The sequence below is a fragment of the Taeniopygia guttata genome, chromosome 24 (assembly GCF_048771995.1).
Source record: "Taeniopygia guttata chromosome 24, bTaeGut7.mat, whole genome shotgun sequence".
In the NCBI taxonomy this organism is placed as follows: domain Eukaryota; kingdom Metazoa; phylum Chordata; class Aves; order Passeriformes; family Estrildidae; genus Taeniopygia; species Taeniopygia guttata.
In genome coordinates this window covers 361,979-388,082 of record NC_133049.1, presented here as the reverse complement: position 1 = coordinate 388,082, position 26,104 = coordinate 361,979, and the positions used below count along the sequence as shown (strand labels likewise).

At 50.3% G+C, this 26,104-nt stretch overlaps 1 protein-coding gene across 16 annotated transcripts; it reads left to right on the top strand.

The window, feature by feature from the left end:
* The first annotated feature begins 1,487 nt into the window (after positions 1–1,487).
* Positions 1,488–23,180, top strand: ST14 (ST14 transmembrane serine protease matriptase). 16 transcript variants are annotated; one of them, XM_072918139.1, is made up of 22 exons: positions 1,628–1,891; positions 2,049–2,236; positions 2,663–2,864; positions 12,907–13,066; positions 13,289–13,416; positions 13,976–14,046; positions 14,460–14,620; positions 14,846–14,959; positions 15,060–15,095; positions 15,372–15,609; positions 15,747–15,886; positions 16,282–16,379; positions 16,848–16,957; positions 17,773–17,903; positions 18,162–18,266; positions 18,633–18,740; positions 19,106–19,219; positions 19,365–19,490; positions 19,868–20,054; positions 20,680–20,954; positions 21,260–21,396; positions 21,929–23,180. In XM_072918139.1, exons 4-22 carry the CDS (start codon positions 12,910–12,912, stop codon positions 22,088–22,090), a joined length of 2,598 nt encoding a protein of 865 aa, XP_072774240.1. In that variant the 5' UTR covers positions 1,628–1,891; positions 2,049–2,236; positions 2,663–2,864; positions 12,907–12,909; the 3' UTR covers positions 22,091–23,180. The 16 variants fall into 16 exon arrangements, with proteins under 16 accessions (XP_072774237.1, XP_072774239.1, XP_072774240.1 ...); XM_072918136.1 differs by lacking the exons at positions 1,628–1,891; positions 2,663–2,864 and adding an exon at positions 1,488–1,584; XM_072918138.1 differs by lacking the exons at positions 1,628–1,891; positions 2,663–2,864 and adding an exon at positions 1,569–1,584 and having other exon boundaries at positions 2,078–2,236.
* The last annotated feature ends 2,924 nt before the right edge of the window (positions 23,181–26,104 follow it).

Here is a 26,104-nt window from a genome sequence, read left to right as displayed (position 1 = left end):
CTGGTGGAAGGAATCTTAGGGCTGTCCTACAGCCCTTGGGAATCAGCAACAAATATTTGAACTTCAGAGAATTGCTCAGTTCACCAACTTTTCATGCAGTGAGAGATGTAGTTTGGATATTACAAAAACTCAAAAGACAACTTAATGCTAGAATAGATTTTTGTGAGAGGAGGGGAGTTTCCAGCAAATATTATACCCAGACACGCTGCTTTTGGGGTGGAAGATGGACTAGAGCAGACCTGCAAGCATGATCCAGCCAGCAGGGAGCTCTAGTACCATCCAGGAGAGCACGGACTGATTCTCACCTCTGCCAGACTAAGATCTGGGGAAGAACTCACAACCTGTTTTCCTGCTTTAGGTGGGCACATCAACAGCATGTGCAGTTTGTTATCTAAAAGACAGCAGGAGCTGGACCTTTATGAAACATCATAAACCCTCCCCTATGTACCCACATCCCTGGTCCTGTGTACCAACAAAGTGAGGGAAACAAGGGGAGTTGGTGAAAACTTCAAGCTGCATGCTTTGTCTTTAGTCGTAAACACCCTCACAAAGTCTGAACTTGTGGAAAATAAGGAGGCAAGGCATGTAAGCTGAGGCAGTTCTGCCTGTTTGTAATAAACCAAAAATAAATGGACAATTCCAGCGCATTGTCGGCATCTCTCTGCTTTAAGCTAAGTCAAGGCCTCAGTTTACACATTCACAGCTTATTAGAAGACAAACTTTACCTGACTTGGAGCCTTGGGCGTGCCCAGTGGTTTCAAAACACAGGATGCCAGAAACCAGGCGGTCAGGCCTATCCACTCTTGCATTTACAGTTTGGCTGGCAAACACTGCTGCAACTGATTCAGAGCTCACAAAAGAGGTTCTCTGCTTTCACGAGCTTTTGAAGAGTTCAAGAAGGAGACCTGTCTGTCTTTATAGTCCTGGCAGCAAGGTTACATTCTAGTGTTTCCCAGTGCTTTGTATTCCTTTGGGAGCCCCATGACTGACAGGTGGCTGGCACCAGAAGCACGGGAAATGACCGTCCTGGATTTTGGAAGTGAGTCTAGGAGCTGTCTGGGGTGTGTTGGAGGCTGCCCTCATGCCCATGTCATTCCTGGGATAGAGCAGGGCAATAGACCTAAGGTTCTGGCCAGCTTTCATGATCTCAGGAGGGCAAAGCTACTTCTGATCTCTGTCAAAATCATATTTTGGGAGTAGGGTTCTCATTCCCGAGCTCGTGAGAGAAGCATTTGAGATCAAAGGAGAAGTTCCCATCCAAATGACACAGTAATCCTTGAACAGCTTTGGGAAGAGGAGTGCCAACTCCCTGTTCGTCTCCAAAGCAGCATGTGGCCAATTGAGGGCAATTCACTACACTTTTACAGCTCCCATTCTCCACATCTGTAATTATTCCCTTGCATTGCAGATGGAGAGGCTGGATCAGCCCAAGGTGACTGTGCCCATCCCCAGCGGTACACAGCCTTTGCTCTGGGGGCTGTCTGTTCAGCTGGAAAGCACAGCGCTGCTGGATGACGTTTTCCTCTCCTCCCACTGAATCAGCCTTTTATTTACTCTTTGGAATGCAAAGTAACAGGATACCCTGTGAGTTTTATCTCTCTCCCTGTCTTTTGTAATGCTTAGGAAGTTGCGAGACCGGATTAAGCTTTGAGATGGGGTGGTTTCGGGGTTGCCTGGCTGGAATCTAGGTGGGAGGGCACTGTCGCTGAAATTTGAATTTGGGAGTCGCGCTGAGAGTACAATCCTTGAGCCATGCTACGGGAAGGAAAAGCCTTTGTCCCTGAGTGACACCGGCCTGTCGCTGGTGTGGATGGATGGTGCTCCTTTGCTCCTGGCAGCTGCCTCTACCAGAAGACTCTTCCCCCGCAGGCAGCCGGCCTTCATTCCTTATGTAAGCATTTCTTCCCTTCTTTCACGTGCATGGCATTCCCAGGGCTGGAAGCTGATGCGGAAGGATCCTGCCTGCCCCTACAGTGTTTGCTGCTCCTGCAGCTGATCCTTGTCTGGGGTTCGAGCTCAGGGCGATTTATCTCTTGCAACTTGCACAGATTCTGACCAAGCCGGACTTGGTTCTCAGGGGCTCGCCGTCCTCCCAAACCTCGGCTCTGCTCTCAAGATGCTGTTGTGGCTACACTGAGACAACGCAAGGAAAAGGACGTGACAGCTTTTATTGGATAAACTGGTTCCAGTGGGAGCAAACCGAGGCTTTGCGGCTGACTGTTGCTATTGCATGAGGGTGAGTGCCTTAAACTTTATGCTTTATTGGGTTTTCACCGTGCCTCGGCTGGGCTCAGCATCTTTCAGTTAGACATGGAGATCTCTCACCAAAAAGCACGTGGCAGACAGGTTGGGAATTGTTATTGTATGTTTTGGGGCTGTACACTGCCCAGGAAGAGACCTGCTCCCACCACGGTGAATTGGCTGCAGCACAGCCACGAAGGCTGTGCTCCAGCAACAGAGAAACCAGAATCCTGGTATTGAGGCCTCGAACCAACCACCTCCCAGCTATATAATATTTATATTTTGTACATGTATTGCTTGCTGGTTTTTCCCACGGTGATTGTCTTCCCTTATTCAAAAAGGGCTCATGAATTAGTTTGTAAAATGTCAGTAGCTTGAATGGCAAGAAACAGTGAGCATTCACAGCTTTGTTTCGAACCAGGGATTGTGGATCTTCACATTTTGCCCTCATCTACATCCCTGAGCATGGGTGTTCGCCTGGCATCAGCCTGGAGGAGATCAGTGGATGCGCAAAACAGGAAGAATGTGTAGAATGTAGAAGCAGTGGTTCATCTGAGAGCAGCTGCTTTGTACCCAGAATACGCTGTTTCACGGGGGTGTTGAGACAGGCTGCAGCCAGGCAGGTAAGGGAGTGGCTGTAAAAACAGCGCTGGGCAGGGCTGGGCATCAGCGGGAGCGCTGAGAGCTCCTGACATCAGCAGCCTGACTAACACGACACCTTTTCAAGAGGCGTACCTTAAATCGAGGGATGCTGCCTCCTGTGCCGTTCCGCGGTGGGTGGAATTCTGGCAAATGCTGAGGGGGTAGGGAAGAGGTGGTTTGTGTGTTTCTATACAACAGCAGAATCAGAGACCTCACTCCGTCTCTATTTTTTCTCCCCCCACCAAAAAAAAAAAACACCTGCAAAAAGCCTGCAAAACTTCTCCTCCGCAGGAGACAACATAGAACGAGGGAAAACAAAGGAGACTCAGCAAGGGATTTTCTGCGTGTGATCAGCAACTCTTGTTTTACCAGAACAAGAGTTCTGGGAAATTTTAAGTGTTCAAATGTTTTTAAAAAATCCAGTTTCAGGGCTGGATGCAATTGGTGTAAAAATGTTTGGATCAGCAGTGGGGTGGCCAGTTCAACTTTTGATGGGCGTATCACATATTCATATGGACTGTCACATGTAAGGTGGAGAAAGGAAGAACATTTACATGAAAAAGTGAGTTTGATCTAGCTATTTTAATCCTGACATGCTCTTGAATGTGAGAAACCTAAATATTGGAGTGTGTGTGTGTGTGTGTATGAATCATCTTTTGAAGAAGGGGTAAATGGTGAAGTAAGACTAAATGCAGGCTTCAGTGTTACAAATTCTTTCAAACCTGCATTAGAGTGTTCTCAGAACCCCAGTTGCTCCTTTCCCTCTCCGTTTAATATTAAACCACACAGGCCCCAGGGGCTGTTGCTGTGTGAGCATTGCCTGAATGCCACATTTGGGTGCACATCCAGTTTCTGCAGCACTGCTGTGTTGTTCACTTTGTATCCTGTCTGTGTTAGACAAGAGAAAGCTCATTCCTACAGTTCTGTAGCCTTGCTGAGGGCAGGTTTCAGGCTGGGAAAAGGGAGTATTTTGCTTCCGAGTGTTTTTGGGAACATGAGGCTTGTCCCTGGGGTAAACTGTCTGTTCATGCTGAGAATGCCCTTCTTTGCAGCAGGGTTTCATAGCACAATAATGTTGTCACCTGAGGAGGGATAAGACCTGGATACACAAAGCTTTTCTTTAGGAACTGTGCATCTTTGCATGCCAGCCAGCCCTCCTACCGATTGCAAGACGTCTTCTCTTGGTATGAGACAAGATTTTTCTGGTTTCATTTGCTAAAGTAAAGCTTGTGGCTGAAGGATCGCTTGGATGGTGCAGAGCTGATGTGGGGCTTTTTGGGCACAGTGTTTTCCCTTATTTCCGTGGCAGGAGGGGCGGGAGCGGCACAGACCTGCGGGGCGGTTCCGTACACGCACCTGCGGGAGCGCAGGGAGGAGGAGCCGGGCGCTGTGCCAGGGCCGTGCCAGGGCCGCCGTGCCGGGGCCGTGCCAGGGCCGTGCCGGGGCCGTGCCGGGCCGCCGTGCCGGGGCCGTGCCGGGGCCGTGCCGGGGCCGTGCCGGGGCCGTGCCGGGCCGCCGTGCCAGGGCCGTGCCGGGCCGCCGCCGCCGCGCCATGGCGGCCTGAGCCGCGCTCTGCCCGGCCATGGAGCGCGGCGCCCCGGCCCGCGGTGCCGCCGTGCGCTACAGCGCCCAGCTGCAGGTGAGCACACCGGGCGCGGGGAGAGCCCGCAGCGCCTGCCAGCCTTGTGCCGAGCTGCCGCGTGCTCTGCTCGCTCCGGTTCCTTCAAGCCTGGTGGGTTCAGGGCTGCTCTGGATCCCTCAGGAAGGAGGGATTCCAGCTCACCCTTGGGTAAGGTCAGGAGAAGCTCTTTGGGAGACGTTGCTGAGCTCAGCAGAGCAGAAAAAAAAAAACAGCTTTGGGGAAGTGGAGATCACCTGTCAGTGCCGGCTTTGGGTCTCGGTGTCAGTGCTGCCGTTGCTCCGGGGGTTTTGGTTTCAGCTGAGGGCTGTGGGGTTTGAGTAAAGGTAAACTCCGTGCTACTGAGTTGTGTGCAGAGTCTGGCTCTGGGTTGTTTAGCAACAGATCTGACTAAACCTGTTCAAGTATCATAAAGGACAATTTTAACCGAGAGCTGTGGGGCTTCATTAATTAACCGCTGCATTATTTACCAGTGTGTTCTGAGACCTGAGTGAGCTTCTTGTGTAGATCTTCCCGGCTGAGGGTTGGGCAGGGACGGCTGAGTTTGGGTTGCACCTCCAGAGCCTGTTCTGTGCCACAGAGCTGTTCCAAACACAGGGTTTTGGGTTAAAGCAGGCCAGCAGCATTTCCCACCCCACCCTACCTGCAGGCTGTGTGGTGTCTGTCTCCAAGGCCTGGCTTTAGTAGTTATTATCTCACAGCAACATAGGAGTTGGTGGTTCTGTCACTGATCAAAAAGCTGGCCTACAGCAAGAAATTTTCTATTGCCTTCAGTTCCACTGTCCGGTGTGTGCCATGACTGGGATTGGGAAGGAGATGCTCTTGCTGAAGCAGTCCAGCTCAAGCTTCTTGTCCCTGGCCAGGCTGGGGTAACACTTGTGGGACATGATCTTCCCTGCCTGGCTTGTTCTCTTGGCAGAAGGTAGCTTTGTGCTCTGATTTGTTTTTATGCAGGACTGAGGACTCAAGTGGGTCCCTTCCATGGTTCTGGATCAGTTTTCCCCCTGTGTCAGTTCAAGAGAGACTGATCTGATCCAGAGCAGCTTCCCTGAAGACAGTACCTGCCCTCCTGGCAGGAAACAACACAAATATTTTGTCACCCATGGACTGTTGTTAGACTTTGCCCCTTATTCCTCCACTTATGAGAGTGGAGGAAATTAGTGGTTTTGAAACGTCTTGTGTCTCCTCCTGTGCTGATAAAGGAGCTGCCGTAGTTTTTGGGCTAAAGAGAAGCTGCCCCTCTTCCTTAGAAAGGTGCAGAGTGTTTCCTTGGGGTAGTGGCTGGCAGGTGAGCTGCTGCTTGGGCCAGTTTGGCTGGTGTTGGTGCCAAAAGCAAACAGGGATAAGGAAGACACAATGAGAAAAGGGCTGAGGCCAGACCTTTGCTCAGCAAATGAAAGATCACTGTGTAAAACCTTTGAGGGAGCAGCGAGAGTGTTTTGAGGGCCTGGCGTGTGGAAGGTATCAGGGCAAAGGTTCTCCCCTTGCCCGGGGTAGAATCTATCATTTCCATCCAAAGGCCGCCTGGGACAGACTGGGAAACAATGCCCTGCAATATCCGGGCCATGGGCTGGGATGGGGAGGGAGCAGCCAACAGGGATGGGGTTGGCAGACAGAGACTTTCCTGGTTGGAGGTGCTTGTGTTTTCCTGGCTGTTGGCTTCAAACATTGAAGACTCGTGGTCCTGATCCATCTCAGAACTGCAGGAATGAGTAAAGTGTCAAAAGGATTGTGGAGGTTGAGGTCTGGGGCTCTGCTGCTTTGGTTAAGCTGCTGGAGGCAGTTCTGTTTTCCAGGCAGTTCTGTCTGTACCAGGAAAGACATACGAGTGATTTAAATCAGCTGTTTGCATCTGTGGCATGTTTCTCTGCTGCTCTTGGGACATCAGTGTGTTGTAAGGAGGAATTTTATGGCCCATAGGTACACACATCAGGGCTGTAGGGTACCTTTATTCCCAGCTTCTCCCCAAGAGTTGTTCAGATTTAAGTGTAAAATTCTCTGCTACCACAGACACACAGAAGCGTGGTAGCTTTTTCTGAGCTGCTGTGATGCAGAACAGAGCTGCACCCATCAGCCTGGACGGGGCAGCAAGCCAAGCCTGTGCTATCTCTGCAAACATTAACATTAGTATCTTCTATAATAAACCTAAAGGAATTTGTTTTCTCGTATGACTCAGAGTGGTCACAAGACAATCTGCTGTAGAGGGTTAAGCTCAAACTTGGTATGTGAAATAGGTGTGTGTGTGACCTGTATCTTTCACTATTGCACCTGCCCTCTATGCCTGAAGATGCAGTCTGTAGGACTCTTGTCTTTGAGCTCTTGCCCCATATTCCCTTTTTAGTTTTGATGTCATCATTTTATACCTTCATTGTCCTTAATACAGAACTGAAGGTGAAAAATAATGCACTGGAAAAGTTTCTTCAGTACTTTGCTGCCTGTGGTGAGGCAGCACAGCACGAATCCATGTTACGTAAGTTTCACTTCCCATGTGTGCTGTTTCCATGTATTTGTTATCAAGAGTAAGAAGAGAAGTGAGATGATTCTTATCAGATCTTTTTCCCTGTTTGGGTTTGCAGCAAGAATTGGTGCAAGAGTTGATTTAAGGATGGTGTAGCTGTACTTGAGCGACTTGGCTGAAATAAGTTGCACATGCTGTTTACATTTGTTTTACTTTTCCAGATGGGTAACAGGCTGTTTTCCCTCATACCAGCATCGCAAAGCTGATGTTGGCTTTCAACATGATTCAGGAATTCTCAGCTTTTGAAAATACAACTTTTCTGGCTGTTTTTGCCACACAAGCCCACCCTGTTGGTCTCCTGAGCTCTGAACTGGCCTGCTGGCTATGTCGTGAGACTGTGGCCCAGTCGATGGGTTTCATTCCTCTCGTTTCTCATGTGGTATTTGTTTTAGTTTTTATTGAACACCACCCGAGGCAGGTGTGGCTAAAAAGGGGGAGGTGGGAATTGCCTCTCAGATACACAGGCTGGGATCTCCAAGTTCTAATTGCCCTCAGGAGTCTAACCATGCAGTCCAATGACTCTGCTTCATCTCTGACCTCCCTGTGCCTCCTCCAGCCTGGTATGTTATGGGTTCCTTTTCTTGGTGGTTTAGATTGGTCTCAGATGGTGACTTTTTTTGCTGTGAGATTTTATTTGGTTGCACACCTGCTCTTACCTTGTATGATCTGGGCAGCTTTGGCCCTGAGCAGTGCCGTGGCAGACCGGCAGAGTATGAAGTTGGAAAAGTCAAAGGAAGTAGGTAAATCTCATGTCTGGTGCTGGATGAACAAATTAACTGGTGGTCATAAAGGACTTGTGAAACTAATGACCAGGAGCCCAGTCCTTCTGTGGGTCAGAGTCCTGCGAGCAGATGCAGACACTGAGGGGGACATGGAGCGCCTGTTTTGGAGGAGAGTGGAACAGTAAGAGGTTTGGTGACTGGGACACGTCACCATCTGGGAGTGCCAAACAAGGCAGAAACCAGCCTCTATGTGGGATGCTGATTCCAGTGGGACCCCTGCTTTGCACACATCATGGTGGAGAGCAGTATTCTCTGGCATATCCCAGCCTTTCCATGATCCCTCACTGAGGAGAATCTCTCTGCTTTCCTCTAAGATCTCCAGTGCAGAGCTGGGTCCCACCGCCCCCTTGTGCCAGCTGCATTTCCTGCTGACAGAATTAGTCACTTCTGCATCTGGTTTGTCCAGTTGGACAGAGCACAGTCACCATCTAAAAATACATCGTGTGGCTTACAGAAGGAGGAGTGAGAGGTCTGCTCTTCCCAGGATTGAGCTCAGACTCTGTGCAGAAGAGCAGGAACCCTCCAAGCGCTCTATAAATCCATCTATGTGCACTTATTTTCCAAGTTTCTTCATGGAGTCGGTACTCCAGGGGAAACTGAGGCATGAGAGATCTGGGACAGTGCCTGTCTGAACCTTTCCCTGGATTGGCTTTTCTGCCACAGCTGATGCTGTGACCAGTGTGGGTCACACTGCCTGTGGGGGGAGCCTGGCCATACCGGCAAGGACTGAGTGAGGAGGAGCAGGAGGAAGTAACTGCTGCAGTGACTAAGGCAGAGAGAATATCAAGGGAGGTTTTCTGTTAATAATGTTTATTTGAGCAGTTTCCTTAAGAAGGATGAGACAGTCAGACCTTGAGTCACTTGGGGCTAGAGACGGTTTCTGGAGGAGCCATGGACAAGGTGAGACTAGAATGTGTTCAGCTCCTCTAGTTTACAGCTGCTATTGTTCAGAGCATGCAAGGGAAATGTGCAGCAGCCATCAAGTAAAGGAGATTATCATTGCAGTTGTCTTTTTCTTGATTTAACTGTGATCTTTGAGTCTGTCTTACCTGTGATTTCATCTGGTTTCCATCTAAATTAGAGGATGGTGACAGGATATTTTTCCTCTCAAGTGTTGGATGCAAAGGGGATGTGGAGCACAGGGAGTGAGAGGGGCAGAGGCTGAGCTGCACTTGTGGGGCACAGGCGAGTCTGGTCCTCAGGTCAAACGGGTGGATTTTGTGCAGTGTTGCAGTGCATTGTAACTGGGTTTCTCGTGTCCAGGGAGGGTGCAGCTGCCGGCGCCGGGCATGGCAAAGAATGAGATGGGTCCTTGTTTCAGAAAGCTCGAGAATACATTAATTACCCCCGGGGAGGAGGGGCGGGGTGGAGAGGAAAGACTGGGCAAAGGCAGCAGGGTCGTGGTGTTTTTAAAGGGTATCACAGGGGTAGAGTCTGCGTTCGGGTCAAGGGAGGAGTTACTAGCAACAAAAGAGGGATAAGATCAAATTTCTGTCTCTTAGGAACAGGGGCATTCCACAGTGCAGAATGTGGGCAGGGAGGTTTCAGCCTCTTAGAGTTCAGCACACGGTTCCTCATCTGAGACCTTCTGCAGGGCCTGATTCATCATTCCAGCAGTGCTTGGGGGAGGCTTCAGCTTCTTCACTGGATATTGGGAAGAGTTTGCAGGAATGGCTGTTGCTTACCCAGGCTGTGATGGGTGAGGGCTCTTCACACAAGTGTCTGTGTTGGCTGAGGAACATATTGGCACCCATAAGGTGTGGGAATGCGAGAGGATGAGAGCTGGAATACAACACAGAGAGCGAGGAGGGAGGGAAACCTCTTCGGATCATGCCGCCTATCTGCTTGTAGTCACGGGGTAAGTTCTGGCAAGTAACAGTGTCAGTTGCTTGCTTGTGCACCTTGTGCTGGAGGAAAAACAAAAGTAACCTTCCCAGAAGTCCCTGCACTCCTGTCACTGCTCCGGTGTTGCTGCTGGCTCAGCTTTGGAGCAAGAACGAACTGATGAAGGCGTGCTGTAAACTCTCACAGGTTTAACATTTTTCATACTTTTTTTTTTTTTTTTTTTTTTTTTTTCCCAAGGAAGGCAGATGGTGAGTTTTCCTGGCTAATTTCCTTGCTCCTAGGAGCAGTCCGTGTGCCTGTGTGTGCTGGAGGCAGAAGAGAGCTCTGTTTACCTTCTGATTTAATCACACCCATGATTTTCTCCCTGGGAAAGTTTTCTCTCTTCAAGGACACAATCTTTAGCTTAAAGGGGATGTTGCAATGCATCAGCCACATTGTGCTGTACAGCAGGAGCTCCTTGCTTGCTGCTCACGCTTTTTTCTGGCAGTTTGGTGAAAGAAAGTGTATGAATTCTGCAGAGGGCAGAAGATCCCCGATGCTGAAGACTTTTCTTATGGAAAATAGGTTTTCTTTGCAGTGCTTCCTCGCTGGCTCCAGAAAGTCTGAAAGTCTGGGGAAACTGATAGATCATTTAAGCACCTGAGAATGTCTTCTTGCCATAGGCTCCTTCAGATGTTAATAAAGAATTAAATACTTTGAAATACTTTGCTTCCTGCCAACAGCAGCAATGTCTTGTAAGTCCTGAGAAGGCTCAGCATTGTGAGCAGCCCTGTGGAGGGAGGGAGGATGTGCGTGCAAGTTTTGTGAACAGTTTCCTCTCTTTACCAGGTTTTGGGGGGTTTATTTCATGATTGGAAAACTGGTAGGAGCCAGTTTGGTAGACAGTGTGTCAAACTCCAGGTAGTTTTGACTTTGATTAAAGAATTTCTTGATTTAGGATGTCTCTGTGTATTTAAGCTTTGTTTTGTGTGTCATCTGTTTCAAAGTTTCCTTGGGTTATATCTTCAAGCTTTTCCTGTATGATCAGAAGCCAAACTATGATTAGAAGCAGTGAATCAAAGGATTCAGAGAATTGCCCATGGAATTGTCCTCTGCAGCCCTGCTAGGTCTGTTTATTTTGGAGGTGGGTGGATTTTGGGGATAGAAACAGTTCTTTCTCTCTAGCCTTAGGCAGTAAAACACAAAAATGAACGAATGCTCCTTCCTTGAACTGCCAAATTATAAAGTAAGAGGATTCTGAGAGCAGGTGATATGAAAACTGGTGGGTTGCTCTGGTCTTGGTGGTCATCTGGTGTTTGGAGAATATTAAACTTACAGAGTCGTTGACAAAAACTCGGAGTAAGGTGCCTGCCACTTCCCTTTTTGCTGTGAAGGGCCCTGGGCAAATATCACAAGGAGGAGTGGCTGCAGTGGGGTGTGGAGGGTGGGAGGAGAGCACAGGCATTGGGTGAAGAAAAGGGCAAAAGAAGTAGGGGAATGGTTCAAGTGGGAGCTGGGCTTTCCTGCCAGGCAAGGATGAGGAAAGATAAGATGAAATTCAGTGAAGAAATGCAGTAAAGATGGCTTTTTCCTTATGTCTGTACAGCAGGCTCAGAGATCCCTCTGTTAACAGGATCCCCTTTGCAAGTTGTTTTTCACAGAATCCCAGAGTGGTTTGGCTTGAAAGGGACCTTAAAGCCCATCCAGTCCCACCCCCCTGCCATGGGCAGGGACACCCTCCTCTTGACCAGGCTGCTCCAAGCCATGTCCAACCTGGCCTTGGACATTGCCAGGGATGGCAGACATTGCCAGCTTCTCTGGGCAACCTGTGCCAAGGCCTCACCATCCTCAGAGGGAAGAATTTCTTTCCAGTATCTCATCTAGCCATGCTATCTTTTAATTTCAAAGCCATTCCCCTGTGTTCTATCAAGCTATATCCCCCTTCTCCATGTTTTTCCCGAATTTAGGGGCTTGTGGCATTTGCATCAAATCAACCCAAGCTGTTGGAGTAGGTTTGTGTGAGCCTTGGGCTGAGAGAGGACAGGCAAAGTCTGACCCTGTGTTTGTGGTGACAGCATTACCCTTCTGGAGCACGGGGCATGTGGAAATGCTGCAGATCTGTGCGAGTCGGCACTTTGTGTTGTGGTGTCCATGCTGAGGTTCCAGAGGCCAGGAAGCTGCTGAATGCCTGCCAAGGAGAAAATGGGAAGGCGGAGAGCAGAAAGGTGAAAGATCCTCCTGTTTTGGGCCTTTGCAGCACTTGCAGAGCCCTTCCTGCCCAAGGGAGGCACAGATCAGAAGCAGATGTGGTGAGCTCTGTCCATATCACTGCCAGTGCTGGGAGGAGAGGATCCTCCAAGGTAGGGGTGGATCTGGGCCCCCACGATGTCCAACAGTACCAAGGATGCTGTGTGGGATCCTCAGAAAACATCTGGGTCTGGAGCTGTCCAACCTTCCCCCCCTGCCCCTGGGTGGGAGGTACAGATACACAGAGCAAGAATAGAGGAACAGAACTGAAGGTGTGAGAAAGTGAAACCTTGGGGCACCGGTGGTTTTACAGCTGATATAGAGCTCGATGCTTCAACACATCTTCCACTTCCTCACCTAGGCCATTATGGGGTGGTGATGACAATGAGAGCTGTGTCATTCCTCATTCCTCTCTTCCACGTCTCTTGTGGGTTGTGGTGATGTTTGGTGTGTTCATCTTAGATTTTTGGTTTATTTCTTTTAACAAGTATTTGTGCTGGATGAGAGATTCCAAGCAGAAACACAAGAGTGCTGGTGGCTCAGGAGGCATGACAGAGAGCTGTGAAAATGTCAAGGAAGGAAGCAGCTTGGTTTCTTCTTTTAGGGAAATGCTATTTATAGCATGCTGTGCCCCGTGAGCTCTGGGTGACACATCTGCACACAGTGAGCACTTTCTGGGGGTGAATTTTTCTCTGCAGTTTCATCTGCTGAGGCAGATCTTGGAGCTTGTGGGCTTGTGAACTGCCATGGTCACAGGACAGTGTGTGGACTTGCCCCTGAGTTTGCTTGGGCTTGTTATATTAGGCCCAAAAAGGAATTAGGTGTGTGCAGAAAAGAAGAAACCTTCAGGATTTGTCCTGCCATGGCTGTGGAGCTGCCAGCACTGAGGTTTGCTCTCAGTGCTGCTGCATTCCTTGTCCTCAGACCTGCTTCAGGCTGCTCTGTGGCTGGACCTCCCCAAGCCAGGCTTTGAGAACAGCTTTCCCACTGTCCTGCCTTCCCTCCTCTCCCAGGACATGAACAACCTGGACGAAGGGGTGGAGTTCCTCCCTGCCATGAATTCCAAGAAGATGGAGAAGCGCGGACCAAAGCGGCAGGTGGTCATCACTGTGCTGATCATTGTTTTTCTGCTTGTCTCCCTCACCACTGGCCTCCTGTTCTGGCACTTCAAATGTGAGTGTGATATCTGGTGGGTGGTGACATGTAGGGTAGCACCCTGGGAATGTATCCATCGACATGGAAAAGTTTTGTTACCTGGTCTTGCTCACATGTGCACTCTCAAGCTCTGGAGACACCGTTTCCACCTCCCTGCCCCAATTGCTGTCACTGGTGATATGCTGTGACACCAGTCCTAGCTCTGACTGACCTTCCTGACCCTTAGCTGTTCTCTTCCAGACAGGAACACACCTGTCCAGAAGGTTTTCAATGGCCACTTGCGGGTTCTGAACTGGGAATTCCTGGATGCCTATGAGAACTCCAGCTCTCCAGAGTTCAGTATGCTGGCCAAGAAGGTGAAGAGCACGGTAAGAGGTTTCTTGCCTCCCTCCTTCTGCAAGCAAGGAATTCTTCTCTTGTCCCATGGCCATGGAGATATGCCATGTAAGATTCCTTGGGGCTTTCTCTGCTCGCTTGTCACACTGGCTGGGAGCAAGGACCTTCTTTGGAGCTGGATCTTGACATCCTAGCTCCAGCCCAGTGCCATGGCATCTCCCAGTGCCATAGGAGCTGCCAGGGCATGTCCCAGAATCACTGGATGAGTCAGGGACAGGAACTGAGTCAGACAAGTGTCTAAAAGAGGCTGAAGCTGTGTCTGGTCTTTCCTCTTCCCTCAGGCTTGGGGATTCACTTCCCCCAGGGAGGAGTGGGTGAGCTGAGTCAGAACAGGCTGTGATGGGCAGCTTTATGCTCTTCTGGGGCTCTCAACTCTGCTTCTTTCTTTCTTTGGCTCTGCAGATTCCTGTACACAAGGATGCCAGGTATGTGCCCTGGTTTTCCTTTGCAGGCTTGAAGCTCTGTCTGTCTTTAGCCTTTTCCTTTCCCTCACTTCCAGACATGCTGAACACCCCTTTTTAACCCTTTCAGGTGGAGGAGATCTACAGGAATCATGCTGATATTGGTCCTTACCACAGAGAGACAGTAATCACTGCCTTCAGGTGAGTGTTAGGCACTGCCTGAGCCCCCATCTAGGATGCCAGGATATCACACCAGCCATTTACCATCCTTCCCAGGATGCTGGGATAGAAGCACCCCAGTAGTCACCCTGAGTGGCACAAGAAAGGGTGAGCAGTAAAAAGTGACCTGAAAATGCATTTTGTTTTCTGCCAGATGTCTTGGGAAAATCAAGGTGTGGTGCAGTGAACTGCAGTGAGTGGTGCCTGGTAGCATTGAGAGACTCCTCAGGCTGGCAGGGGCCTTTGCTGTTTGCTTAACTTGTCATTGAAACTCTCCTTTCCCTGTGGCCAGCCTCCAAAACTGGCTAATCAATTAGTCTGGCCCCTTCTTCTAGTGGTATTTGAGTCCTCCCATGTCTGTCCTTGCCCTCATCCCACAATTACCCTTTCCACAGTGAAGGCAGTGTCATTGCCTACTACTGGTCAGAATTCCTTGTGCCTAAATACCGGGAAGGGAGCCTGGACAGGGCAATGGCTGACAAGCAGAGCCTGGTGCAGAGGTGGAACCCCCGCCTGAGAAACCCCATGCTGAAGGTGGAGTCAGTCATTGCTTTCCGTGAGTATTGGTTCCACTGTCCCTGGGCCTCTGTGTGGGACCAGGTGGGATAATTCTCTCGAAGGAGAAGGTGCTGGTCACAGCCCTCTCATGGGAAAGCCAGCCTTGAGGGTGGTGTAAGGACCTGGATGTCACAGCACAGCTTAATGGTATTTACAGCCTAAAGGTGGCTACACAGACCTGCTCCCCTTTGCTGAAATGCTCTGTGTTCCCCTCTGAGTCCAGGGAATAGGGACAAGGATGAGTTCTCCCTCTGCAGAAGGAAAGTTTGCTCCTTCAGCTCCCAGAGGCCAGGAAGGAGCAGCCTCTCCTGCCAGTGTGCAGGGAGAGATTCTGCAAGTGAGGCCCGATCAATGACAGTCTGAGGAACAACCTCAGCTTTGTGCCCAGGGATTTCCCATAGCCCAAAGGGTGATGCCAGCTCTGTTTTCTCCTGCAGCTGTGGACCCCAGCATAGCTCACTCTGCCCGGGACAGTAAGTACAGTTCTTCCATCTCAGTGGTCTCTTTAGGGTGGTGTTTCTCTTGCAGGATGGGGAAGGGAGGGTTCGGAGAGGTGCTGTGCATGCAAGGCAGACTCCAGTGTGCTTCTTGGAGCTGGTTTGGGGTTGGACAGACTGTGGCATAGGCCTTGCTGTTTTCCAGGAAGAGCCATCTGCCCTGGGATATCCTGCAGGAATTATTCTCTGCATCCCAAGGAAAGGCAGGGCAAGGCTTCTTTGCCTTTTAACTGTTCCCTACTCTCTGAGCAGACAGCTGCATGTTCTCCCTTCATGCCAAGGAAGGGGAGGTCACCAGTTTCACCACGCCGGGCTTCCCCAACAGCCCATACCCCAACAATGCCCTCTGCTACTGGGCATTGAGGGCAGATGCCAGTTCCAGCATCAGTCTCACCTTCAAGACCCTGGAGCTGGAGCCATGCAGAGATGACAGTGACTACATCAAGGTGTATGACTCGCTGAGCCCTGTGGAGCCCCACGCCTTGGTTAGGTGGGTATTCCTGTATGGCACCAAGTCCAGGGTGATCCTGAGATGTCCTGCTCCTGCCCCTCCTCAGAGCTAAGCTGTGCTGCTTGAGGCTCCCTTATGCCAGCAGTGCCTTATGGATTCTGTCCTTTGCTTCCTAGGCTTTGTGGGAATTATGCCCCATCCTACAACCTGACCTTCCTGTCCTCCCAGAATGTCATGCTAGTCACGTTGGTTACCAACAAGGAGGGGCGATTCCCTGGCTTTAAGGCTGAGTTCTTCCAGCTCCCAAAGATGAAAGGTGAGCAGAGGCCTTGGCCTGTTTCCCCATGTCTCATGGGCAACTAAACAGGGAGGTGGCTGTGGCTGTAGTCAGTTTGTCAGGGATGTCTCCAGGGCTAGAGCATCTGGAAGCAGGTCACCCCTTGGTGCTTGCCTTGCCTACAGTGTTCTTGGCTGCAGTGAAGATGTCCCTCAAGGAGGCAAAAATGAGATGTTGGATTAGACATGCAGATTGCTGGAAGCACCTTATTGATCTCCTGGGTTCTCTCAAGCCTTGGAGCAGAGCTGCTCTCTCCAGAGAGTGAATTAACCTTGTTAGAGACTGTTGCCTCTGCCTCCAACGACAGCCAGCTGAGGCTTGGAAGAACCACATCTAAATCTCTAATTTGTTATTACCTTCCTGCTTGTTTTTAGCCTGCGGTGGGATCCTGAAGGGAGACAGTGGCACCTTCACAACTCCCTATTACCCAGCACACTACCCCCCAGACATGGACTGTGTCTGGAACATTGAGGTGAGATGGGCCCTCTTAACAAGTCTGTCAAATGACCCTGATCATACAGGACATGGTGCAAGGGAGCTCACAGCAGCTGGGGCTCAGAGGCTCTAGGTCTGGCATGACTGAGGGAGCCCTTAGGAGCTGGAGGCAAAGGCAGGAGAAGTTGCAAGAAGCCTGAACCCCACAGGAACCCATGAAAAGTCCTGTAACTTCACACAGGAAGGATGAGAGTATGGGATTTGGGACTGGCCAATTACTGGCTGTTGACCAAAGGCCTGGCTTCCACTCCTCTGTATGCCTGTTCCACTGGGGATTCTGGAGCTAGGGTGACTCCGTGACTTTTATGAAGCTGTTTCTTCTCCTGCTGGAAAACTGACTTCCCCCTTTTAGTTATCGTCTGTCCTCCCCCCAAGCACAACCCTCTTCCTGTGAAACTATTCCTTTTTCCTCGCTCCAGAAAGCAACATGTGCTTTCTTTTGCAGGTTCCCTCTATAAAGAACGTGAAGGTGCGTTTCAACATGTTCTTTGTGCTGGAGCCTGGGATCCCAGTCAGCTCCTGCACCAAAGACTATGTGCAGATCAACGGCACAAGGTGAGTGTTGGGTGGCTGAACCCATGGAGTGGCTTTATTTGGTTAGGAAAGGCACAGAACCTTGTGCTTTCCTTAATCTGCTGTGGGAACAAGTGTGCTAGTACTGTCAGGGCTGGGAGGAGGCAAGAGGGTGCCCAGAACTGCCTCATGATGAGTGGGAAGCCCCATACTTGGTTCTGTGGCGTGCTGCATCTGAACCGCCCCACAGATACTGTGGAGCATCACAGCACACAGCTCAGGTGTCAGAAGGCAGGAACGTCTGGGGTGGGTTTGCTTGAATGAGCAGCTCTCCATTCTCAGAGCACTCATATCCTGGAATACATTTCCAGATGCATTCCCCAGCCTGATAGAAGCTGGGCCAGACAGAAAACTTAATACCTCACAGGGAGGTGATTAATCTTTTTTCGCAATGTTTTGGACAAGGGAGCTGACCCTGCCTCAGAGAGGGGTTTCAATGTCAGCACCTGCCTCTGCAGTGCTGTTCACGTACATGATCCCACTTGGCCATGGTGAGATGGTATCCTGCATGAGTCTAATGTATCTAAGATCAGACACATGGGGCAGGCAGAGTTGTGGATGAACTTGTTCCCAGTCATTCCTAAAGTCACAAGTTTTTGTTTGCAACTGGCCCAAACCTTCTGCCAGCAGCAGCAGAATTCAGACCCTGAGGCCCAGTAGTCTGTGCTGGAATCAGACTTGTTCCCTGCTCTCCTGCCCGTTCAGCTCCCTGAGTGTGTAAGGAGATCAGGGATAGAAGGAAGTTTTCTTGGTGCTGACTTCCAGCCCTTTGACTCCTCTTTGCTCTCTCCCTGCAGGTACTGTGGGGAGCGCTCCCAGTTTGTGGTGGCCAGTACCACCAACAAAATCGAGCTCCGGTTCCACTCAGACCAGTCCTACACAGACACAGGCTTCTCTGCAGAGTTCCTGTCCTACGACTCCAGTGACCGTGAGTTGAAACACGGGGGCTGAGGTGGGGAAAGTGGTTTCCCTGAGATATGGAGCTGTCCCTCCTCTGTGTTTACACTGCCCTGTAAACTGGGAAGCAGCCTTTTCCAGGGGAATAGCAACATGCCTTGCTTTCCTGCAAACCTCCTGGTCTTCCTGTTGTGTTCTGCTGTAAGCAGGCATAGGGAACTCTGCAGAAGGGATGTAGAGGGAACACCAAGAGGGCTTATGTGTGGTTTTATCCCTCTCTCCCTCTCAGCCTGCCCTGGCAAGTTCACTTGCAATACTGGCCGCTGCATCGACAGGAGCATGCGCTGTGATGGGTGGCTGGACTGTGTGGACGGCAGTGATGAGAGGTCCTGCAGTAAGTCCAGCCTTGGTTTCTCTTTGGCAGAGCATGGGAAAGGCCATGTTGCCCTGGGGTGGTTAGGCTTGTTCTGGGTAATGTGACTTAGTTCTAGCTGGAACCAGCACTGCTGCCTTCCTGCAGGCTGGAATGAGACTCAGTGTGCAATTTGGGATCTCTTCTCAGCATAAGAGCTGTGGGCTCCTGCAAATCCAGCCCTCTCCCAGTGACATCACTCTCTATTTCCAGTTCCTTGCAGCTGGGAATGTGTTTTTCTGTGTAATCCTACTGGTTATGGGTTTGGCTGAGCTGAAGGGTATGGAGGGACACATTTTATTACCCAACTGGGTAGGCTTTTCAGTGATTCTTACTCTGCCCTTCCAGCCTGTACCGAGCAGCAGTTCAGGTGCCAGAATGGCTGGTGCAAGCCAAAGTTCTGGGTCTGTGACAATGTGAACGACTGTGGCGACAACAGCGATGAGCTACAATGCAGTGAGTGACTCTGCCTGCAGGCACAAAGGGCTGAGGGCTCAAGCAGGCACACAGGGGTAATGGAGGCTCATGGGATGAAGGGAAGTGCTGTGCTGGAAATGAGCAGGCAAAAAACCCCAGGCATGGTAGGTGCTCACCTGATAGAGGTGAATGAGAGCACAGAGGAAAGAAGGGTGAGCAGAGGTGTAGGACTAGAAAGGGCTGAATAACTGAGTGGTGGTGTGCAGTTTGAAGAAGAGATTGGAGATACTATTTTGGAGCTGCAAAGGCTTTACTTGTCTCAGTGAGAGGAGCTGGGCTCAGCTGTGTGCTGAGGTGCTGCAGGATTTATGCCCTGCCTTCAGGAGCTGCTCTCTTGTCCCCAGGCTGTTCAGCTGACAGCTTCAAGTGCAACAACGGGAAGTGTGTCCCCAGCACACAGAAATGTGATGGCAAGGACGACTGTGGGGACGGGAGCGATGAGGGCAGGTGCAGCACAGGTGAGGGTTGGCTGCTGGATGGCTGCCAGCAAACACAGCCTCTGATGGAATTCCTTGGGCTGGGCACCCTCGTGTGTGTGTGTGTGTGTGTGTGTGTGTGTTTGCACGGGGTGTAAATGCCATGCCTTCATCCTGCCTGCATCAGGCCAGACCACAGTCCCCTGCAAGGAGTACACGTACAAGTGCCGCAGTGGACGCTGCATCAGCAAACAGAACCCTGAGTGCGACGGGGAGCAGGACTGTGAGGACCACTCGGATGAGGATAACTGCAGTGAGTACCTGAGGAATGGGGGAGACATGGGATTCTGGGCTGGGTCTCTCAGAGAAACACCCTAGTGTGGCAGAGAGAGCCCCTGGGTGTTTCTGTGCAGGAGCTTGATCTGGAAATATCCAGGCCATGTTCTTTAGCAGCCTGTGGGATATCTGTGTTATTCAGGAAGGCTTAGATGGGTATTACAGGGGTTTATCTCCCCTTTACAGAGTTGGCCGGTAAATGATGTAGCTAATTTAGCATCTGTGCAGAGAACATCGGCCCTTCCTGACATGGGCAGCAGGGTATTTGTGCTGTCAGATGTCCTGGAGGAACAGAGGGGAGGTGTGGGGTGGGAACAGGAGAAACCAAGCGTCCCTTCTCCTTCTCTGCCCTAGACTGTGGGCTCCGCTCCTACGTCAGGAAGTCACGGATCGTTGGTGGGCAGAACTCGGACGTGGGAGAGTGGCCGTGGCAGGTCAGCCTGCACGTCAAGGGCCAGGGCCACATCTGTGGGGCCTCGCTGGTGTCAGCAAGCTGGCTGGTGTCAGCAGCACACTGCTTCCTGCCACTGCAAGGCATCAGGTACCGGCCTCACATCCCTGTGCTTCCAGGTATTTCAGAGAATCACAGAATAAGCTGAGTTGGAAGAAACCCTCAAGGATCACCGAATCCGGCTCCTGGCCTGCACAGCACCATCCCTAAGAGTCACACCATGTGCCTGAGAGTACCATCCAAATGCTTCTTGAGCTCAGTCAGGCTTGATGCTGTGGCCACTGCCCTGGGGAATACCTGACCACCTCTGGGGAAAGGAGCCTTTTCCTGATACCTAACTTAAACCTCCCCTGACACAATTTCAGGCTATTCCCTTTGGTCCTGTCACTGGGCACCACAGAACAGAGTCTGCCCCTCTTCTCTCCCTCACAAGGAAATTTTAACTGCAATGACATGTCCCCTCAGTCTCCTTTTCTTGAGGCTGAACAGACCAAGTGGTCTCAGCTGCTCCTTATACGGCTTCCCCTTCAACATCTTCATTGCCCTTCTTTGGAAGTTCTCTAATAGTTTAATACTATTCTTATATTGTGGCGACCAAAACCACAATATTCCAACCCTGACTCTGAGAGGCATTCCTCAAGGAAACTGTTTAAGGTAGTGAGCAGTGCTGTCTCCAAGATGAGGTCTCACCCTGTGTTTCATGGGCCCCATGCAGGTACTCAGACCCCAGCCTATGGACAGCCTACCTGGGGCTGACTGACCAAGGTGACCGCAGCAGCCCCAATGTGCAAACCCGCAAAATCAAGCGCATCATTTCCCACCCCTTCTTCAATGACTACACCTATGATTACGATATTGCTGTGCTGGAGCTGCAGAGCCCTGTCACCTTCACAGCTGTTGTCCAGCCCATTTGCCTGCCTGATGCCACCCACAACTTCCCTGTGGGCAAGGACCTGTGGGTGACTGGATGGGGAGCAACTGCAGAAGGAGGTGAGCACTGGCATGTGGTTTGGGGCTGCATTGATGTATTTTAAACCAGGTTGCCAGAAGAAGCTGTGGCTACCACATCCCTGGAAGCCTTCCAGACCATGTTGGACAGGGGTTGGAGCAACCTGGTCTAGTGGAAAGTGTCCCTACCTATGGCAGGGGGTGGAACAAGACAGGCTTTAGGTCTCTTCAAATTGAAACCATTCTGGTATTCTACAAGTCTATGATTTCTGTGCTTCTTGAGGGAAAATATAGGGAGCTGCTTAAAAATGTGTATTTTTACTTAAGACACTCCTCCATCTTGGCAGGTACGGGAGCTTCCATCCTGCAGAAGGCAGAGATCCGGCTCATCAACCAGACTGTGTGTAACCAGCTCCTGACAGATCAGCTGACGCCACGCATGATGTGTGTGGGGATCCTGACCGGTGGTGTGGATGCCTGCCAGGTAAGGCAGCACCTGGATTTAGTGCTGCTTAGTGGTTATTAGGCAGGTAGATGGGCCTTTGCTCAGCCCTGCTCATTCTGGTACTTCCACTTACATTTACATTTTTAACATAAATCTGTGGGAATTCTCCTGGATTCAGACAATGAACAGATTACAATGGGCACCAGCAGCAAGTTGTGTTGATGCATGACTTATGACTCCAAAACCACAGCCCAAAACCACAGGATTTAGACCCCATTTCACCAGATAGGACATACAGCCATACTCCAACTTCTGGCTGTTATTCAGAGTCTTAGTTAGCAAGCCAGGCTCATTGACTGGTATTTTATAGTTTTTTGTTCTGACACTGTGGCTCTTATTGCCATGCTTTAATATTTGTTTCAGGGAATAGCCAAAAAATTGTAATGACAGCTGACTTAGATGGGGATTTCCTGACTGATTATTTCTTGCTCAGTTTTTGTGATGACTTTAACACTGTGCACAAGGGTGATCTATATAGTTGGTGCTTATGCTCCTATGTGGTTCTGTGCAGGGAGACTCTGGGGGGCCCCTGGTCAGTGTGGAGCCCAGTAGTCGGATGTTCCTGGCCGGCGTGGTGAGCTGGGGCGATGGCTGTGCCCAGAAGAACAAACCTGGGGTGTACAGCCGGCTCACGAGCCTGCGAGACTGGATCCAGGAGCACACAGGCCTCTAGGGATGGATCCCTGCCTGGATGCTCTTGGACAGCAATGGCTGGAGGCACTTGGCAGTGCCAGCCATGCACAGCCTCTACTGTGAACTTCAACCCTCCCTCTACCTCGCTGCGAGCACCTGGGACTCCACGTGCAACCAGAGCTGATGGTTTGGTTTAGCCCTTAGTCTGAGAAATCTATGTTTGGAGAAGTTTCTCTTGTGGGCAGGGTAAGCTAGTGCCACTCCCATGAACAATTTGAATGAGCCATCACTCAAGATTACATATAGTAATAAACTTTTTAAAAAATCTAATTAAAAAAAAGACAGTTTGTGTTTAGAGGCAAACTTTATTGGACAAGTTCAAAAACAAGGTTTCAGCATATATTCTAAGTTGTGCATTTGTTTTCAAACAGCCATCCATACCCTTTCTCTAGTGTTCAGCCATAGGGGGGTTGAAGGGAGGTCTTACATAGTTTTGGGGGGATTCCGTTTGAGATCCCTCCCTTGTCCCACACCATGGTCCCCTCCTTCTGTCCTCTGTCCAGCTCTGCTTCTGACATGGCCAAGTCCAGGACTGGGGGCTGGAAGGAGAGATGTTGGGCTGAAACACCACCGCTCATCCTGAGGAAAGGCACAGGCAGAGATCAAATGCCATTACTCACCCCAAAGAAAGCCATAGGCAGGGCTCAAACACTATCACTCGCTGTGAGGGAAGCCACAGGCAGAGCTACTGGCACATGTGGAGACCTAGAGCCCTTGGCATCACTGGATTGTGCCTTAATGTCACACTAAGCTGAGCTGATGCAGCTTCTCCTGAGCCCCAGGTGCCTGGAATCACTGTGAAGAGCACAAGGGCTGCACTGAAATCTTCCTAGAGTGCTCCCCACAAGGACACCACCAGTCAGCTGTGCACACCAGCCTTACACCTATCTTAATTTTGTAAAGAAAAATGTGACTTGTGAATGTGCTGATTGTCTTCCTTTTCCTCTGTAGTCTGTTCCTACCCCAGCAAAGCACACTGCAGCTGAGTTAGTCCCTTCCTCACCTGTAAATACATTGTTTTGTAAAACTCTCAGAACTGAGATTCTGCAATAAACTGGGATATTTTCTAATACTGTGGCTGTGTGGTTCTTTCTGAGGCTCTGTGCAAGTGTTCCTGGTACAGAAACCTACAGCACAGACCCCCAGTGCTAAGGGAGAAGCTGAGCCTCTCCCAGTAAAACGCTTCACTACTGTTATGCACAGCAGCGCCACTGTGGTGGAGAGACCTGCAGAAATCTTCACAAGAAACAACTGTAAGCGCTCATAGGAGGATAGTTTGTGCCTCAGCCCTCCCCGCAGAGTTAAGGAACATTCTGAGATCTGTGCTTACACAATGCTACAGCAACACAAAAGGAACCATTTACTGTGGTTCTCTTGCCCAGGAAGCATTAACAGCACTTTTGCAGCACTGAGCAAATAAAAGTACAAATGTTTTCATTCCAGTGCCCCACAGTTTGCAGTTAAGCTCCCCAGACACTAAAAGCTTCCCTAAACATGAGTTGTTGTGGATGATGGTCCTCAAAAGATGTCTGCAATAACAGGATGCAAAAGGATGAAACAGTTAATGAAAAGACCCCAGCAGTTGGGTCCCAGCACCTGCACCCAAGGGAACTGCAGTGGGCTGTTCCATCACCTGAACACCAGACCCAGTGTCTACTCTCTCTCCCTCGTGCCCACATGCAGTTTGGGGTTCCTGCCACAACCTGCAGGATCACGGCCAAGCAAGAAGAGGGCAGAAGATGATTTTCCAAATTGAAGCCTGAACCTTGTGCTACCAAATCCACAGAGAAGTGTGTTCAGACAGGTTTTGTTTTACTGAGCACAGTGTCGCCTACCACAGCACCTTTCTTCCCACAAAAGCCCCATTCCACAGTCACTTCCCTATGACCGCGTACAAAGAGAGAAACAGCCCATGAACTGGCCACCAAAGGTCCGCCTTGCCACCAGGCCACCAGGACCATATAAAACCTCAGTTCCTGCTCCTTCATCGGGATTACAAATGAATAAATAGAAATGCAAGAAACAAAGACAAACCCCAGGTCCCTGAGCTCCAGACTCACTAGATGTCCCTCTCAGCCAAGGCACAAGGACTCCTGAAACAGAACTGCCAGAAAAGAGGTTTGGGAAGTGGGAAGGGACAGGCTGCAAATCCTAAATCTCTCTGGTGAAGTCCGGAGGAAAGGGAGCTAACAGGAGAAAGCAAGAATGAGTGGGCAAGGAATGGAAACAAGTTTAGGCAAGATGGAGAACTGAGCCAGGCAGCTCAGAGCAACTGGTTTTGCCTGCAGGGTGCCCAGGTGGGGTTCTGTGGGGGAAAAGCAGTTCTGAATCACCCTAAAAAGTTCCATCCCTTAGGAAAAAGTTCAAGAGTTTGCTGAGAGCCACCAGTCCACTTGAGTTTTATTTCCCTCATCAGTCTATCAGCAACTCACTGGATTTCCCCCCTGTGCCTCAGCACTCAGGCATCAGAGAAAACTCCTTTACTTGTTTCATGTGAAAAGGAACCCCTTGTCAGACCTGAAAAACTGCATTTCATGTTCATGCAGCACATTTCTTACAACTCAGGATTCTGGCAACACAAACCAGCCCCATTTTGTGCTCAGTTCTGGTCAGGGCAAAATATCACTGAACTGGGAATGGGAAACTCAAGAGTCCTGTCAAATTATGGCAATGCCAGGGGTTTGTGTAATTCGGCAACAGGTCAGGCTTGTCCCCCTGCACGGAGTACAAGGGGCTGACATTTTTGTCTCATTGCACCCATCTCCTTAGAAACTGTGAGAAAAGTAAAGAGATCAAGGAGCCCCATTAGCAAGAATATACCAACTGCTCAAGAGAAGCCCAGAGAGACAACTCTGGGACACTGCTAAGTTGTTTGCTTACTGTGAGCATTTTAGTGCTATAAACAACTGCAGGGCTGGCAAGTACCTTCTCTGACATTAATTCTTCCTGAATACCTCACCTCAGCAGAAATCTGCAGTGATCCCCCTGGCAGAACAGCTGGCTACAGACAGGACACACAGGGATAGGAACAAGCAGGAGAGGTTTTGTGACATGAGGAATGGACTGGCAGCATATCTTCAGCAGGAAATACAAGCACTGCTCCTTGGAGCAGCAGCCACCCAGTCTAGAGCTCATTGGCATAGATAAAGCCTTTCACACCTGCTGCATTTACATCAAGAAGGATGACAGCTTCTTTAGGAATACACGGAGCTTCCAAAGAGCAAGGAGAAATTGTTGCTTTGTAGACTGCAGTAGGTGCAATGCTGCCAGATGTCTGATCTCACACCACAGCAGTCTCACACCACTTGCCAAAAGGGTGATCTCAGCTGTGTGTGCTGCATTATTAAACATTTGTGGAAGACAGAGGGAAGCTGTGCAGGGATGGGGTGAGTCAGGCTGCAGAGGCTGGAGGCACCACCAAGTACAGAACTGACAGGGTTAAATCCAGATATGGGGAGGACATGGAGGGGGGCTTCAGGTAAGCAAAACTGGCAGTGGTGACCAACAGGGAGAGCACGGCCAGGTGAGGGAGGCAGGTGGAAAAGGCTTTGTGCCATCCCTGCTCAGAGGGGATCCTCAGCATAACCCTGAAGATCTGCACATAGGAGAAAACCATGAACACAAAACAGCCAAAAGCTATGAAGGTAGTGAAAACAGAAACCCCAACTTCCCTGAGTTTGGAGTGTGAGTAGGAGAGCTTGAGGATGTGTGGGATTTCACAGAAGAACTGGCCCAAGGCATTGCCCTGGCACAGGGGCAGGGAAAATGTATTGGCTGTGAGCAGCAGAGCAGTGAGAAAGGCACTGGCCCAGGCAGCTGCTGCCATGTGGGCACAAGCTCTGCTGCCCAGGAGGGTCCCGTAGTGCAGGGGTTTGCAGATGGACACGTAGCGGTCGTAGCACATGACAGTGAGAAGGGAAACCTCTGCTGAAATGAAAAAGACAAACAGAAGCAGCTGTGCAGCACACACTGAGTAGGAGACAGTGCTGGTGTC